The sequence below is a fragment of the Sminthopsis crassicaudata genome, chromosome 3 (genome assembly GCF_048593235.1).
Source record: "Sminthopsis crassicaudata isolate SCR6 chromosome 3, ASM4859323v1, whole genome shotgun sequence".
NCBI lineage: Eukaryota > Metazoa > Chordata > Mammalia > Dasyuromorphia > Dasyuridae > Sminthopsis > Sminthopsis crassicaudata.
Window position 1 is genome coordinate 249,985,052 of NC_133619.1, and position 19,591 is coordinate 250,004,642.

The following is a 19,591-nucleotide window of genomic DNA, read 5'->3' on the forward strand; positions in this document are numbered from 1 at the left end:
TCTCCAGAGATTGTATCTTCTTTTTCCATTCTTTATTGCAGTGTGCCTAGTGCTTGGGAACCTAATCGGCAGATATTCAGGTTTCACTGTGTACTAAATAAACTACCAAAATTACTTAAAGTATCACAAAATCCAATGTGTTGTTAAAGGGAAATTAACAGAGAAATGCTTTTGTTGTAATTGGGACGGGATAACACTAAGAGTAAGTTTGTGGATTCTGGAGCACAGGGGTAGAATAAGGTGAAGCTCCTGAAGCTTGGAGGGGTCCAAGGAATCTCCAAGTCCCTATTCTGTAATAATAGAGGTTTAGCTTATTAGATGGCTATTTGGGGGTAACAACAATCACAAGGAGAACTTTTGGAGGTGCTAGTAATCAATATAATAACCAGAGCACTGAATTTGGAGACAAAAAAGATCTGTGTTTAAATTCCACTTCAGACATTTTCTAGTTGACTGACTCTGGGGATATCATTTTCTCTTGGTGGAGAAAATGTTAATTGTGAAGATTAAACTTAAAAGGATGCAGTGTGTATGACCCTTTCCCAGCCCCTGGGCTGATTGTTAAATATTCACCAGCATAACTCTGTATGCACATACAAACACTACACATATGTGTATATACACACGTTTGCATTATACTCTAAGGGTCTATGATTTCATCCAAGGAGGTATTCCCTCTCTAAGGAAAAATCACAACTCATCCATCTTCATCCTGTGTACTTCTCATAAATTACACAAGGAATGTAATTATACAAAAAAAATCTTCCTTTAGATTTCTTGACATTGCTTATATACCAGCAGAGCACACTCTTACTCTTTAGACGTGACTAACCCATTTCCTTTTGCAGACATCTCTTTCTCTCTAGTGCACAATTTTTCATTGATAATACAAATTACGAGCCACAGGAAGAGAACAGGCAAGTTTCTGCAGAGAGTATTTTATGGTGGGTCACATAATTACAGTCACACAATTTCCTGGAAGATGCATAGAATAAAGTATCCCACTGTACTTATCGCTTGTTGTTGTGGATGATTGTTGAGTCTAAAAAGCATCTGATTTGGTAGAGTAGTTGCTGCTTTAAACATTCTTTTCCAATGAGATATCTTCTCTCATATATTTTAAAATCATATAAAAGTGCTTCAGAGATGTAAAAAGTGAGAAAACTTTGTTTAATAATTGTCAGATTGTCAAGCAAGGAATAAAAACATGGACAAACCCCTTGCCAAAGGGATTTGCCATTGTTGTGGAGGTTGTCCACTCTAAAGGCCAGATAAAAGAGGGAATCCCTGCCCCAACACATAATAGAAATCTATACATTTATATGTATATGTATACAATTATATACTTATATGCATGTCTATTTACACATGTACATACATTACACACACAGACAAATGAGAAATGAAGAGAAGAAAGACTGAGAATCCATAAACCAGATAATGGTCTATAAGGAAAAAAAAATTCAGATTAAGATGTTGAGGAAAATTCCCCTCTTGGGGATCTAAAAAGCCTTCCAAGATGATCATTAAGAAGACTGAAACCTAAGAAAGACTATGCCTTTATTTTCTAATATTTCAGCTTCAGATACCCTGAGGGAATAGAGGATACCCTAAAATCTAAGGCGTTGGTTATTAGAAATAGTGATATTTAACTCAGATCATCCATAGACCCAAACGGGGACTGTAGAGCAATGGACTTATGGATATAAATTCACTCACAGGGGAATGGAAATGGGGAGTGCAGATATTGACAGTTGATAACTAATAATTTTGCATAAAATCTCAGCAGATAACACCAAGTGTCATGTTTCTACATTTGTTTGATCTAATGCATGCAACTATAATTTTTATGTTATAGATTATGTCTTTTTTTGGTATACATATTTATAACAATTACTAGGACTATATTATATTCTAATTAGAATATATTTAACATTAAGTTCCTACAGCTACACATGTGTACTTGATATATTTGTAGGAAGTGCACTTTGTCTTTTTTATATCAGAATATGAAGAGACGATGTAAATCCAATGTACAGACACAAATCCAGTGAGAAGAGATTATTTTTCCTTTGGAGCTATGGGCCATAGAGATGGGTCTGGTGGGACTGGTGTAGAATGACATATTCCATGGCAAAGACTCAAATTGATACAAGGACAGTTTTGAAAAGATGGAAGTTTAAAAAGAGGTTTTTTTTTTGTTTTTTTCCAAGCTGGCTATCTTAGAAACCAGAAACCTGAGTGAGACAAATAGTAGTCTAATTTTTACGTTGGTCACAGACAGGATCCCTGGGGAACAGAGGAGAAAGAGAAGATCTCCTGACCCAATTAAAACCTTGAAAAGAAGCCTTCAAGATTGCTAGGGTGGTATCCAGTACTTTGGAATTCTGAACCACAATTGAACCACAATTGTGATTAGCAAAAAGACAAGTAGAATCAGTGAAAATAGAAGTTGGCAGTAGTTTCCATCTTTAGTGGTAAGGCTAATTATACTGAAGGTATTAGCAATCTTCCTCATATTGGAATGTAAATCTTGGAGAAGGTTATTTCCCAAATAATCTGGGGAGTTGTATTATACTCACTCAGGAATGTGCATTTGTTTCCCCATTATTTTTACAATTCTTGTCTATGCTACTTAGATATTTTATAGTCTTAAGGTATGTTCCTGTAGGCTTTATTATTAAAGTAGAAACTAAATTTGAGAGGATTTAGTGATTTCTAGGAAACTGGACAGGTACAAGAGTCTACTGTGATACAGAATAATAATCCTTCCTTCACTGATGGAGCTTTAATCTGTATGGTTGAGTAGTATGTGAATATATATATATATATATATATATATATATATATATATATATATATATATATATATATATATATATATATTCATAAAATACAGGTTTATTTCACCAAAAAGGAAGAGGGTAAAAGGACTGAAGGTAGCCCAGTAGAAAAAGTATCAAATTTGCAGTTGAAAGACTTACATCTAAAATCCTAATTTATTACCTGGGTAAGTAATGACTTCTCAGTTTTCATATTGATTAAAATGAGAGGGCTGAACTAGGTAGCCATCAATATCCCTTTCCACTCAAAATCCATGATCTTATGATCATAAGGAATGGCATTCTATTTTCCAGCTTACCAGGTAAAATGAAATGTTTCTTGAAAGACTTGAAGGAAGAACAAGGAGGAAAAAGAAGTAGAAGAGACACAGGGAAATTCAAACTCCCTATTGGGAATCCAAAAGGCAGAAGTATGCAACAGAAAGGACTACTGAATATTTCAATTCCCAGGAATTAGCGTCAGACCTCCGAGAAGGAAGTAGCTTCTTGAGCTCTGTGGAATGATAGGGATTCATGTATAGTATCAAGGAACATGACATTCCATGTTGTTTGGAGAAAAAAAAGAAGTCATGTTGGTTGTTGGCTCCCTGCTGAAGAGGAACTGATCTCCACAGATGCAGACCTGACATAAATAATTGGGAGAATATATTGTCTTAAAGTATGTATCTGGGATGAAATGAAGAGTCTCTTGAGACTTGTCAAGTTTGATGATCCCTACCAACTTTCTAGTGATTCATGTAGGCCAAATGATATTGCCAGAAAGAATCTGGGAAGATTTGCCAGGGATGATAAATTTCCAGACAAGAAACTAAAGACTGTAAGAGATTTTAGGTGATTTTTTTATCTATTGAAATTTGGGGCTTCAGAAGAAAGACAAAAATATATATAAAATAGTGAGGGTAAGAGATGGTGCTGGAGAATAGGATTTGGATCAGGTTTTCATATTCAAGAATGATGGGCATGGGAAGATTTTAATTGATGAAGGATGACAAAATGTGTTTACAGGAGGATCTTGTTAAGAGGAATTTAAATTGAAACCAACATGGGAAGGACAGAACTACCCACATGCACTGTCTGAGCTGAGTCATAATTATGTGAGGTGACTGTGGCTTTGTCCTAACATCACACTTCCTACAAAGGGGATGCTTCCTCTCTATGGTAACTATCATTCTTATGTTTCTTGGTTCTAAAATGGTCTGCCCATTGCCTTTAGCTCTCCATGTATTTTTTCCCAGGACTCACCTTCTTTCCCCATCCCCTGGCAAGACTCTTAAATCATCATCCATTTCCCATATTTAACCAGTCAAGTTCTTAATATACTTCTACACAATATCACTCGTCAGGCATAGGTTGGACTTTCTGAGAATTATTATATCTGGGGTTGCAATATTATCTACACTAACACTGTCCCCTTCCCCCTTCAGCTAAATTTGACCAAGGAATAAGAATTTCTAGTTAAGACTCAGCCAGAATTTCAGAGACCAACACAGGATAAAGAATATTAATGGAAAAGCCCAACAATTCATAGGAATAAATATCCAAGAAGAGAGGAAGTAATAAAATTTACTGTTCAGTCACTTTAGTCATGTCTGACTTTTTATGATTCCATTTGAGGTTTTCTTGGCAAAGATACTGAAGTGGCTTGCCGTTTCCAGCTCATTTTTATAAATGAGGAAACTGAGGCAAATAGGATTTGGCCAGGGTCACAAAACTAGTAATAAAAAAAAAACCTATAGCTTTGGTTATTTATTTAAAAAAAGGTTGAGCATAGCAAACAAAATAAACCAGAGTCTATAATTCAAGGAAGTAAGTTATAATCCTAGGAGTTACCAATCTTTGTTAGGATGTGACAAAACTAGGGCATAATCTATTTAAAAGGAATACAATTTTATTTCATTTCTACTTTTCTTTTATTGTGTATCAAGATGATACAATCATGGGAGAAAATCTACAACTCTTATGTTGTACAATATTTGAATGGAACTCAAAGGAAGGCATGAACAGGCATATGATAATATGATAGAAGTATATTATGGACTAGTTGGTCATTATTGGGAAATGGATTATTTCTGGAAAGAGATCACAAATCTGGCAAGGAAGCATGATCCAGTCAGTAATGGTGAAGTATCTGCTGGAACTTTCTGTTAACTAAAAGTAGAGCAGCTGAGAAATTCCTGACTGGGCTTTAGTGAAAAATCTCATTTTTTTTTAACTTGTGGAAGAATCCAAAAGTGGAGTTGCTATTCTGAATGTAATACTGACAGAAAAAGGGGGAACTAGTTGTTGAAGTAGCAAAGTTTCTGGAGCTTTGGGAAGAAGTAATTATGTGTCTCAAAACTCAAGATAAAAAGGGAAAGAGAAGATTTCTGTGGAGGTATGGAAATACATCGGTTGATTGGTTGGTTCCTTCATTCTATGTGTCTGATTGTGACTGATAAGAGTAGCACAAGCTCAGAATGCTCTGCCACAGGTCAGATACAAATGGTTTATATGAACATTTGGGGTGGACTCTTAACTTTGTGCATTTTGCATTTCTTCTGGGCTGATTCAATTCTGCTTTGCATTCCAATTCTCCTGCCGAGAGCACAACTCCATTGGGCAGACCACACTGTTCAAATGCCAAGTGTACAACTTGCCAAAAATTTTATTTTAGAGAGAACTCACACAGGGCAAATGGTCAGAGAAAGTGGTACAAGGACACTCTCAAGGTATCAAGAACTTCAGAATGGATTGTATGACATGGGAGACACTAGCATAGGACCACCCAGCATGGCGTGCCCTCATCAGAGATGGAAATAAGCAGAGACTACTAGTATGTTGATAGGGATAAACAAAAGAGGAGTAAATATGCTTTACCTGGTCTTTTGTCCTTGACCTATCTTTATTTGAATGCCAATCAAAAGGCCTCTAGGGAACAAGTTGGACTTTAGTGTCTCATTCCTATTCGAGGCCATGTGAATGGTTGTTTTTGCACAAAGAGTCAGAAATAGACTTTAGGGCATAGGCTCACCATCTAAGAGGTAACTGCATTTAGAAGGAATTTCCTAACTCTAAGTCAGATACTTGTCTGGGATCTCAGCTCTTACATTAGCCCCCGACAAAAAGACTCAAAAAAGAACGGTTTTAGACTGAGTCCAAAGAATTTTGCCCACCTTTTCAGCTTCCTGGCTAGGAGTGGTGACTCAAAGTCTCAGGTAACGAAAAGAACATTTTATTGTATTCTTATAAAGGAGAAACTTTGTGCTGCATTTTAGCAGATGGGAACAGAGTAGTGCCAGATGTAGCCCTGAAGAGCTAAAGCCCAGCAGATGGTAACACAGAACAGGTTGGCGACCAGAAAACTAATGGAGACATCCAGAGGAACAGCACGACTGGCAGCCCAGAGAATAGATTATATGATGCTTTGTAAAAAGCAGAGCTGCGATGTCCAGAAGGAGTAGCATGATAATCTGCACATCAATAACTCTATCTCAGAGATGGGAATTGCTCTGGCCACCATGTTTGTGTACACACATGTGTCTTGTCCGTGTGGATTCCTGGAGTGTATGAAGCTTCTCTGGCTTTATTTTCACTAGACACATATGTTCATCATGTACGCCCTTTCCCACTGGTAGTGTTGCAGTGTGTGGGAAGAACATATCTGCTATGAACAAGGGATCTGACTTCTTGCTATTTAGTTAGATATTCTTCATTCTGTCCTAACGCATCTGTTGTCTACCTGAATGACAAAAGTAAATGCACAGGTGGGACTCATGAGTGATGCTGCTGCCTTGAACTTGGAGTTGACTTTTCTGGGAGTCCAAGTGAAAGAACCTCAGATACTATACTCAGAGGTTTGAAGCATGAGTAACATGAAACAAAATGAATTCATAAAAGAGTAGCACAGTCTTGTGAGAATAGGGTTGGAAAAGACAAAAACAATTCTAAGTTTAATACCCCAAATCAAAGAGAAAAAGATGATCAAAGAAGTCATATGACTACTGCTTGGGGTATATATATATACATATACATATATATATATATATATATATATATATATATATATATATATATATATATATATATAATTTAAAAATCTGATCATTAAGCTTTAGAAAAGATAATGATGATTGGGCTCTGTCCAAAGGAGAATAACCAGGATAACAAGGGCACTCAGAATCATGTCATACTAAGGTGGAATAGGGAAATGTTCAATCTGGAGAAGAAATGACTTAGGTTGGGATATGTCTGCCATTTTTAAGCATCTGAGGGTTTTTACATATAAGAATTAGCCTTATTTGGCTTGACCTCAGAGCACCTAGAAACAAATGGTTGAAAGCTGAATAGAGATAGATTTCAACTCAATACAAGGAAAACTTTCCTAACTCTTGGTTTCATGGGTCCTGAACATGGTTAGAGAAGAAGCTAATAATGATTCATCTGGCCCTGATCTCGGGAAACAATTTTCTTCCCCTAAATGACTATGTGAGATGACACTGCCAAGGTAGGGAGTGCAAGAAAGAACAGCACAAAGAGTTAGGGCTGGTGGAGTTGGTTAAGATACCAACATGTCTCTTACATGTGTGATGGAAAGAAAGCTATATTTGGAGTTGAGTCTTCTGACTTATTTGAATTTATGCTCTTCTCTTACTTAACTATGGGATCTTAGATAATTCATTTAATCTTTCTGAGAGTAAATTCCTTCCTTCATGAAATGAAGAGATTGTCATAACTGCTTACTGTAACCTGCCATATTTAAATTTATAATTCTATAAGAAGAAGTGCTTCAAGGGGTGATGGATTGTCTCAAGAGTTAATGGATTCTCTATCATTGGAGGTTTTCAGCTGAAGATGGGATGACCATTTTTCAAAGAGATTGTAGAGGAGATTCTTATTCAGGTACGAATTTTCCAGGCTGCTTCTAACTCAGTCATTCTGGGACTCTACCTCTAAATAAGCTGTGTTAAACATGTGGTGTTACTGACCAACTTCTGTGATGAAAAAAAATCTTAACATAACCACTTTGTTCTCTTTTAAAAAACATTCTCACCAAACTCAATTCCCACTAATTATGGGTTTGATTCTGTTTTGTACTTCATGTTCCCAAGAATTTTTTTTTAATATATTTGCTTTTGGGAGAGGGACAGTACATTTTTTACAAGTAACAATGTATAATATCTTGCCAAGACCTTTCAGCTTTAGAACTTCAATCTTGAAGATCATTATGTGATATAAAGCCAATGTTGAAAGTTTAAATTCTGTATCTCCATGCCAAAATTCTAAGGGGGAAAAAGGTTCTTTTGCTTTTTGTTCAATACAAATTAAACAGATATTTTAAGAAGAATCCATTTCCCATAATGCAGTTTTTCTTGGGCAATATTCATACTGATCCACACAATTTTAAAGATCTAAAGGAAAGTCTTCATAAGCAGTAAGGAAAAAGAATTTCTACATTGAAAGATCCCTATACTGATTAATTCAGAAACATATATATATGTGCATACACACTTCCACATATGTGTATATATATATGTGTGTGTATATATATATATGTGTATATATATATATGTAAAATCAGTCAATAGGCATTTATTAATCATCTACCATGTGCCAATGGGGATATAAATATAAAAATTGAAATAATACCTACTCATAAGGTTTTTATATTTAAATGAAAGAGATAACAAATGCATAAAGTATACACAGAATAAAAATGAGAATAAACAAAAATGAAATCAAATTAGTTAAATATGAGGTTTTTTGGGAGACAGGACCTTGGGAAGAATAAGGAAAGGTTTCATGTAGGTGTATTTGAACTGAGTTTTGGATGAAACTAGAGAATACTAAGAGCAGGAGGAGAAATATGTTTCATGCATGGTGACTGGTCCCATTGATTAGACCTAGAATATGTGAAAGGAAGTGATGTGTAAGGTTGGAAGGTAAACAAGGGCCAGCAAACAGCATTTATATTTGTTTGAAGAGCTTATGGCAAACCACTGGAGTTTATTGAGTAGGGAAATGACATGATGATACTGGCAGTTTAGGGAAATCTCTTTGGAAGCTATATGGAGGGCAGATTGAACAGGAGGAAACCTGAGGCAAGAAGCTCAAGTGGGAGGTTATTGCAAAAGTTTGTTTAGGTAAAAAGCGAAGAGAGCATGAACTAAGGAGGTGATTGTGTGATTGGAGAGCAGATAAGATGTAAGAGATGTTGTAAAAATAAAAGTGACAAGAACCTAACAAGTGATTATAAAACTTGAGTGACTAGGAAGATAGTGATATCACTGGCACTGGGGAAGTTACAAAGAGGGATGGTTTGGGTGTGTGCATATGTGAAAGTAATGAGTTCTTTTTTGGACAGATGCTGAGTTTGAAATGCCTATGGGTTATATGGCTTGAAATGAGCATTAGGCAATTGCTGATATGAGATGGGAGTATATAGGACTGTTTCATTCTTTGTATGAAGAATATAGCACTTTGTGCCTGGCATATAGTGAATGTATATATATATATATATATATATATATATATATATATATATATATATATATATATATATATATATATATATATATATATATAAGATCTGGTCACTAAACTTTAGGAAAGATAATGATAAGTTGGACTGTGTCCAAAGGAGAGTAACTAGGATAGCAAGAGCACTCAGAATCGTGTCATACTAGGGTGGAATGGGGAAATGTTCAAATTGGAGAAGAAATGAAGAAAAAATATATAGAATAAATATATATATATAAATGCATGGAGATTGATTGGGATTCAGAAAGAAAAACTAGGATTGTATATATAAGTTTGGGAATCACCTGGAAAGGCAATAATAATGTTTTGAGAATTGATGAGATTACACACACACACACACACACACACACACACACACACACACACACACACACACACACCCCAAGAAAAAAAAGATGGAAAGAGACGGAATATAGGGAAAAGAGAAGGCCAGGATAGATCCACGGCATTAGAAAATATGGATAACGATCCAGCAAAGAAATCAAATAATCAAAGTGGTAGAAAAGCCAAGAGAGAGCAGTGCCATGTAAACCTAGAGAGGAGAAAGTCGCCAGGAAGTCATTGTAGTCAGCAGTGTAAAGTGTTGTAGAAAGGTTAGGAAGATTAAGGACTGGAAAAAAAAGACTCTCAGATTTGACAATTAAGAGATTATTGGCAACTTTAAAGAGAGGAGATTTAATTAAGTGAAAATGGAAGTCATAATGGATAAGGTTAATAAGTGAGAGGAGAAGAAATGGAGGCACTGAATATTGATAGCTTTTTTCAACTGGCTAATAAAGGAAGAAGAAAAGATAGGATGCTAATTTGAGGGAATTTTTTTTTTAATAAAGGCTTGGACAGACTTGAATGTGCTTGTGGGCAGCATGGAAGGCACAAGTAGATAGTGCTGTAAAAAAGAAGAGGGAGCTCGTGGCAAATATGCATGATTGCAAGCATCCAAATGCCCTCAATACATTCACTATATTCAATATATTCCTAAAGGGATTAGGAAAAGGGTTGGGTTTTTAGGCAGATATAATCCAACATTAATACTCTGTTTATTTCCTTCATTCTTAAACAAGTTTTCAGAATCACTATTCATAATCCCTATCTTCCCTCTGTTCACAAAAGAGGTATTCCAACTTTCCATCCAGAATATACTCCTTGGTCTTGTTCCCTTTCAACTCCTCAAGTATAAATTCTTGATTTTGGGGTTTTTTGGTCCTCTTTGTCCTTTGCATCTTTAATCTCTTCCAATCCAGTGATTCTCAGGTATTCCTCATTCTTTTTTTTTTTTTTCTGAGACTGGGGTTAAGTGACTTGCCCAGAGTCACACAGATAAGAAGTTTAAATGTCTGAGATTAGATTTGAACTCGGGTCCTCCTGAATTCAGGGCTGGTGCTCTATCCACTGCGCCACCTAGCTGCCCCAGTATTCTTCATTCTAAAAAAAGACTTCTTTTGACTGATATACAACACCCAACTACCACACCATCTTTCCTAGACTTGAATATATTGACTATTCCAAGATACTTTTACTTCTTCACTACTTCTCTCTCCTCACATAGTTGGAACTGGATGACTTCCCCCAACATTCTATTACGAATAATATGTCCCTGGGCATCTACGACATTCTAATCCTCAAGAATTTGTCTTTATTCTCATTCTATATACTCTTTTCATAGTAGCCTAATCTATTCCAATTCCTTATTCTTCCCAAGGTCCTGTCTCCCAAAAAACCTCATATTTAACTAATTTGATTTCATTTTTGTTTATTCTCATTTTTATTCTGTGTATACTTTATGCATTTGTTATCTCTTTCATTTAAATATAAAAACCTTATGAGTAGGTATTATTTCAATTTTTATATTTATATCCCCACTGGCACATGGTAGATGATTAATAAATGCCTATTGACTAGATTCCAATCTAGTACAACTACCAGGTTTATACAGAACTCTTCCAAATCTGTATCTCTAGCTCTGACTCCTATTCTGAGCTCCAGATCCAGTTTTTTATCTGTTTGAGAGTTTTCTATGTAAATTCCTGCCTCAATTAGCAAATACTGAACTTAATTTCTTTCCTTCTCCTGACATGGCTATTCCTGCCTGTGGCCCCATCATTTATCCTGTCAAATGAGATAATATTTGTAAAACTCCTACCATAGTGCCTGACACACAGTAGGCACTTAATGAATGCTAGTTTAACTCTTTCCTCTGCTACACCTTGAATAGCCAATTACAAAGCTCTAATCCTCCCATCTTGGTTTCTCTCTCTCTGCTCCCATTGACATCCCTACGGTACTGACAGCCTTTACTACTTCCTTCCTGAATTACTAACAGCTTCCAAACAAGTCTTCTTGCATTTACTCTTTCTTTCCCTCCTTCAATCAGTTCTTAATATCATGCCAGAATATTTTTTTTCATATGCAGTGGCTTAGTTATATCACTTTTCTATTCAAAATCTTGAATATTCCCCTATTGATTCCTGAGTTCAAAGTTCTTTATTTTAGTTTTGAACTTTTGTGACCCCATTTGGGGTTTTCTTGGCAAATATATTGGAATAATTTGCCATTTTCTTTTCCTACTCTTTTAATAGATAAGGGTGAAGTAACTTGCCCAGCATCACACTGTAGTCAGGGCTGAGGCTAGATTTGAACTCTTATCTTTATGAGTCTTTATCCACTGTGGTATCTAGCTGCCTTCAAAACTCCTTTACTTAGCAATAAAAATTCTCTACAATCTTGTACCATCTCACTTTTCCAGTCAAATCCCCTCCTTCTCTCCTCTCCCAATGCATTCTATGCTGTAGCCAAATAGGACTATTTCTCTGAGTGCATGAACATACTCTGCTATCTCTGTGATTTGGCTGCACCATTCCCTATAAATAAGTTCTGTTTCTTGTCCTTTCTCTATTGAATTTTTACCTATCCTTTAGTTGACAGTGAAAGCATAAAAATACTTGGTCAAACTTTATCTAACGTGCAACTCAAATGCTACCTTTTCCCCAAATCATTATCTAAAATTTCTATTTTCTCCATAGCTTCTCTGAGCAAAAAACATTTAATAAATATTTGTTGAGTAGATAAATGACTGCCTTCAGAAGATACCAAGCCCTTTCAAAAAAACAAAAAAACAAGAGCACATTTTTTGGAAAAATGATTTGGAAAAAATGGACTTTTTGTAACTTGGAATATGTGACACTTGGGTTAATTTGATATTATAGTAAATCTTATAACTAGATTTAACATTTAAAAAATGAAGAGGTAAATTATGTTTTGGAAGCATCTCCCTAGTCCCAAAGTGGTATCACTTTACAGTAAGAACATTTAGAAAAGCGAAATAAACATTGCAGAATGGTAGAAGGTAGAGAGGAAAGAACATCGGATTTAGAATAGCAGGATGTATGTTCAAATTCTGGTTCTGTCACTTTTTCTATCTGTGTGATTTAACTTTCCTAGGCCTCAGTTTCCTCAATTGTTAAATGAAATGATTGAACTAAATGGCTAATGGAGTCTTCTCTGGTCCCAGAGCTGTAGTCCTATAACTATGACTGCCTTTCACCTCTGGTGACAGTAAAACACATTTATTCAGTTCAGCATTAGGATTGTTAAAAACAAAAGATTTCCTGCTGGGGAGATTTGGAGCTGCATTGATTGTGATTGACTGACTGCCTAAATGTATGATTACTTCATTCATAGAGATGACAAAGGTCTGATAGACAGTAGTTTCTAATTATTGAACTCTCATCAACGATCCTGTGTTAAAAAGAAGCCAGTTCAGGAATACATTTCACTTGGATATTCAATACAAAATTGAAATAGAAAACAAAGGAAAAAATACCCATGGTGGCTTCCCTTTTTTTTTTTTTTTTTTCTCTCTCTTATAATTCTGCCCTATGGCTTAATATTCAAAGTATCTACTTATTTTTAATAGTTCCTAAAGTGGGTAGCTCCTTCCATTTAAAAACCACTTTAAATGTTCCTTTAAGTAGTTTTCATGTATAAAATTATTCAATTAAAAAAGTTGATGATTAATTCATCAAAACAGGATGCACTGAACATATGATATTTAATTGCATAGCATTTTGAGTAATTCTTGCTTAGGGGTGATTCACTTGACTACGCATCAAAATGATTAAAAAAATTCATTTCTGATGCAAGCAAAATTTGATTTTGGAACCTTGTCCCTCAACCAGGTCCTGATTGCTTCTTTAACTCCTGTTTATATAATTCTACAAAATTTTGGCAGAATTCGAGAGCACATACCAGGGTGTTGGCTTTTATGAATCCCATGGGATGTGAAAGTCAAGCTGACTGGATGAACTTTGGCTACATATTCCAGACAAGCACAATGACTCTATTTATCCAGACTTGGCAGCCTGATTGCAGATTGACTCTGTGGGTAATAAATTTTCACAGCCACAGAAGTTCAGCAGCAACCAACCTGATCCTGAGATGAAAAATGCACCCAGGGAAGCAGAGTCGGGTTGCAAAAATATGCGAGATTATTATTCCATGTATGAGTACCAGTCACCTAATTTATTTGATCACTGATTGACATGCATGGCACACTGATTTCAGAGAATTTTTTTTTAAGCTCTGCTTTCTGTTATATACAATTGTCATGTAAAAGGATGAAGGGGAGTCGGGGTGTGTGTGGAATGAACCATTCACATTGCAATTGGCAATCTGCTTTTAATATTACACCCTAAACTGATTTAAATTATCCAATGACCTCTTCAGCAAAGAGCGGAGAGTTGGAAGGAGAATGTTTCTGGTCCCATTCCATATTGGTGGGAACCCCCCCCCCCAAAAAAAAGCAGTAAGCATCATGATTCAGTGCTCAATCCTATCTTACCTACCACCTTGCCATTTTAAGGCAACAAAGCTTCAGACACTTTCTGAGAGACTTGAATGAGGAAATTATTACTTTATGCATTATAAATCAAAAAGAATTGGCTCTTTAACTTGCAGATTTATGTTAACTACCTAGCTATCTATTAAATTAATTGTGTGCTCTTCAAATATTGATTGGGGATTAAAAGGTAACTTTTCTTCGATGTGTGTGGAGTAAATTATGCCAACAGGAAAATTTCCCTCTGCAGATTATATCCTATGATCGCTGCCTGTAAAATTAAAATTGTCAGTTTAAATGAATAAACTATGCTCATTAGAAGAGAAAAATGCAGTTATATAATTAAAATTAAAAGACTGCCTAATATGTGTGGATAATGTAATTATGGCAAGCTGTAGACACACACAGAGGCATTCAATTCTGCTCCCTGTTCTTTTTACCTTTTCTTAGTTCCTAAGCCCATATATTTGTCATCTCTGAAACATTGTCCACAGTTGACATTATCTTGGCTGCTCCTTATTGAGTCTTAATCATGTGTTCCTCTCCTCATGTCTTGGCTAAAGTAATTTCATCTGGATACTTTCTCTGGGTATAACTCCCTGAGCTTTCCCTGGCTTAAGAGGCAAGAACTCATCATTTCAGGAAAAGAGTTTTTAAAAATGATCTATTTCTCTCTGTTTCCTTCACTCCATAGATTTCTGCTGTTCCATGCTTTCTGAATTCTTTCCTTTCTCTTATGGCACTATATCACTTTGAACAGCTAAGACCAAGAGTTAGAAAATAAGAAGTCAAAACCATGATTAGGATAAGGATAGGGACTAGAACTATGATTTCATGAAACTTTTAGGTAAAGAAACTCCTCCCACAAATACCTGACCTTTTCTACATTGCATAATCCTATAGTTGTCTATAACACTACTACTCAGGGCCATACAGGTAACGAACGTCAGAAACAGAATTAGAAACTAGGTGTTCCTGGCTTGAAGACCAGCTCTTTATTAACTACCATAAGATATTATCCAGGTCACACAAGATGCTTTGATAGATACAACCACAGATGAGACTCTTGTCAGTGATCTTCCTGTTATCGGTATCAAGTAAATTATGAGAAAGATGACATGTTTGCCAAAGGTGCTTTCCAATGCAATGTGGAATGTCCTATGTGAAGTCTGAAAGAAGATGAATTCTTAAGATGATGAAATTCTTTAGATGTTCCCATTAGATAAAACTATGCTTTTTGTTTTAAAACCTGAAAGAGTCCACTTCAGGGACTCTCCATGAAAGGCAGTAAACAGAATTCTGGGACCAGAAGTCAAAAAGTCAAAATTTGACCTGGAAGTCAAATTCATCTCACATACTAGTAACTATAAGCTAGTCACTTTAACTCTCCTCATCTGTAAAACGAGAAGGTACAGACATGATGACTTTCAAGATTCCTTGGATCTCGAAAGCTATAATCCTATGGTCTATATTGACTTGAAAGAAACTGGCCTAGCAACATTTATAGGGAAAACAACCCAACTGAATGAAAAAGACTAATCCTTAAGGAGTCTCTGTATATGTGAGAAAGTAACCATTTTTTATCCATTAAAATATAATCAATTTAATTTTTTTTCATGATTCTGCTTAATATTTAACTTATACAGTGTTCCCAATTCTCAAGTATTCATGAAATAGGTATAAGGGTTTCTGCAATCCTTTGACCTTTCTTATTTTTTTTTTAAATATACATTTCAACTTTTCTTATATGCATGGTTTCCAAAATATTTTTCTCTGTTCTCCCTGAAATTTCCATTTCCATTGTACTCAGAGAGTATTAAAAAATATCCTGACTCAATTCAGATGACCTTATTGAGTTTTTCATAGATTTTTTTCTTTGCTTCTTCATACTCTGTGACAGAAGTTGGCACAAAAGCTGCAAAATTTTCATGGTGGTCTTTATGTAAATGCTGATCATGTTCACTACAATGTATACTGACAAAATGTCCCATAAAATATTATTCCTGTTGCCTATGGAAACAAAATATAGCCAACTGTAGGATACATAACCAAAATATCATCTTTTATTTCCTTTTGTAAGGTGAGATTCTGAGTCATCCTTTCATTTGGCTGTCTTTTTATCTTCTGGGTTTCATTTATAGTGAGAATGTCAAGATAGATATGATTCAGTTCCTCCAGGAGTGTTAGGTCACTGGACAAGGATCTTAAATCTAGAGTACTAACAACTTAGTTTATGTTTATAAATGGTTTAAAATTAATGTTGTCTCAACACTCTCTGCTTCCTTTTCTACCACTCTATTTCTGTTACTATGGAAGTAGAAAGGTTCTACAAAAGACTGATGACTGTATATATATTTCCTTTTAATATCCATTGAGAATATTCCATAAAAGAAAAATATAAAAAAGCACTGGAGTGGATATTTCCCATAGACTATCTAATGTTTTATTGCAATGTGATGGTGATCTGGTATTTTAAAATGTTATGTCCATTGATTTTACCATACTCTGTCCTAGTAACAGGCCATGTCTGCTTTCCAAGGCCCAGCTTTACTAAGTATGGGAAACCCATCACCATATTAAGATGATGGTGAATTAATTCTGTATCCCAAAGCTTCTTAAACTTTGGGTTGTGACCACACATGGAGTTGTGTAACTGAATATGAGGGGCCATGAAATTATGACTTATCAGTGAGTGTTTGATTTGTATACCTATTTTATATACCTATAACCCTGGGTGGGTTGCAAGTAGAAAAAGTTTAATATACCTTGCTCTATCTAATGAGGCAGGTAAATTTATAAATATAATACTATTGAATACAGAATGTCTTTCTTTGAAGAGGAATCCTGTCATTTGCTGAATTCAGACATTTAGTTAGAAGAGGGTTTTATAAGGCTATTTTGCTTCATGGAATATCCTATCAGAACATTTCTAAACAACAGGTATTCTGTATTAAAACTATTCCAAGACATTATCTACAAATAAGTGTTTTGTTGTTGTTCAGCCATTTTTCAGTGTCCAACTCTTTGTGATCCCACTTCGGGTTTTGCTTGGCAAAGATTAAATTTGCCATTTCCTTCTTCAGCTCATTTTACAGATGAGGAAACTGAAGCAAACAGTATTAAGTGACTTGCCCAGGGTCACATTGCTAGTGTCTGAAGTCAGAATTTAATTTATATGAGTCTTCCTGACTCAGGCCCAACACTTTATCCAGGGCACTATGCATCTTCCTGATATTCTCTTAGGATTAGTGAATTAAAGCAGAAGAGAGTAAAAGGAGAAGTTATTTCTTCTTAAAGAAAGGAAATGCTGAATATGTTCAATTACAATGGACAAGGACAAAATGTTCCATGAAATATTGTTCCTGTTGCTTTTGGACACAAAATTTAACCAAAATAGAGTATATATAACTAAAACTACAATCTAAGTATATGTCTAATCTATTAACAAGTATATATAATATTAAAGAAACAAATTCAGATTTATGTCAGCTTATAGTGAATTCAAAATTAAAAGTTAGGGCAGGAAAATTATGCTTTTCTTTTCAAAATATCCTGTTTTCTCTACTCTTAAAAGCCTTATTCCTCTCTTATTACAGATTCCTTTTCCTGCTAATCTTCCATCATTTGGAATTATCTGTATTTGACAAAATCATTTCCTGAGTTGTCAAATTTCATTTCATATCTAGTCTCGCATTTTCCCATCACTTTTGACATCTTAACTTCTCTATAAAGCCACTAAAATCTATTTTTATAAACCTCACAATTAATTTCTGATTTTTCTTGAAATTTTTTTCTTATCTTCAATTTTAGCTTTGTCCACCTCTATATCTATGTATTACTTGAATTTGAGTGTCTAGATAATCTAATCATTTTGTGTTACTTCATGCTACCTCTATAAAACACATTTCAAAATCAACTGTATTATATCAGTACTCAATTACATGTAAAATAATTTGTAATGAAAACACTGAAATATCTTCATATCTATTAAATTCTTTTTACTGTTTTTGAAATAATATAGTTATTAAAAAAAACACCAAAATACTTAGATATTTAGTTTTTAGTATTTTGCTACTACAAAATGCAAAATAAATGAAATACAAAAATATTTATTTACAGGAGTACCAGAAAGTGATGTGTAGAATTATTTCAGTAATCTGAAATTTTAAGCTAGAAAAAATCTTGGAGGTCACATATTTCAAAGCTTCTTAAATTGTGGGTCACATGTAATTGAAAGTGGGGGTCATGAAACTATGTTTTTATTATCAATAAATGCATCTGTATACCTATTTTATAGGCCTATAAATCTGGGGTCACATAAAAATTTCTCACTGTCATTGTGAGTGGAAAAAGTTTTAAGATGCCCTGACCTATTCTAGCCTTTTCATCTTGCTCAGATTCATGTTAGTAATAAGTAATGGAATCTGAACCCAGATCTTTTTTTTTTTTTTTTCTTTCTTTCTAAATCCCGTGCTCTTCAGTTGAAGACACATTAATTAAATGCAATCTTTTTTTTTTTTTTCTCTTAACTGACTCATATTAACAGTATTTGTAAACCACCAATTGATGCCTTGAGGGGATAAATCAAAATCAGTGAAGAATGTTTCAAGCAAATCTCTCAGTGAAGATGAATAACCTGTCACTAAATATGCGAATCTATTATTCAATCCGACAGCTTAGCTAACCTCTACCATGCTTCCTCTAAATATTAATGATGTCAGTATAAGAATCCTTAATATTTAATATGTTACCGCTTACATGTTGCATTAGTAAAGATTCTGTAAGCTTGGCTGGTTAGGTCAGGGTGCAGCGCTAATGAAATCAAGGCCACAGAGCTGTTCCCTCTGAGGACATTTACCTCTGCAGAGGAGAAATTCATTTTCATGGTCACAGGTTAAAACCCCGGTCCCCAGTCCTTTGTTTTATAAATGCATGTTGTTGGCCCTACTGGGAACTGAGTGAAAGAGTCTGTCTACCATCACAGAAGCAGCTCAGAACACATGTTTTACTGACACCAGGGTAGTAGCATCATCTTTGTTTACAAAGGGCAGAATAAAAAATAAACAGCTCACCTGCTCATTTTCTTCTTCGTCACTACTTAATTTAAGGTCATCTTCTAGCATTCTGGAAGAAAGGGAAGAAAAAAAGGTGTTGAGTTGACAAATTTTAGCACCAGAACAACCTTTTTATTTCTACAGACATTCAATAATAAGACTACTTAATTAATTTTGCTGACTTTTACATTTGTTCTTTTAAGTCCCTTTCCTTGTAAGCACTTTTCAGACAGCAGACTCCTGCTTCATGATCATTAATTCCCACAATGAGAGAAAATGAGTAAGAAAATTAACCTTGGCAGGAATATGACCAAAAGGTTCTTTCCTCTATTTCTGCAAACAAA

At 35.0% G+C, this 19,591-nt stretch overlaps 1 protein-coding gene across 1 annotated transcript in view; it reads right to left on the reverse strand.

Moving 5' to 3' along the window:
• The window catches only part of AFF3 (ALF transcription elongation factor 3), a 660,643-nt gene that overhangs the window by 122,119 nt on the left and 518,933 nt on the right, over positions 1-19,591 (reverse strand). The window contains 1 exon segment of the mRNA XM_074300399.1: positions 19,266-19,317. Coding sequence (XP_074156500.1) covers positions 19,266-19,317 — 52 coding nt within the window.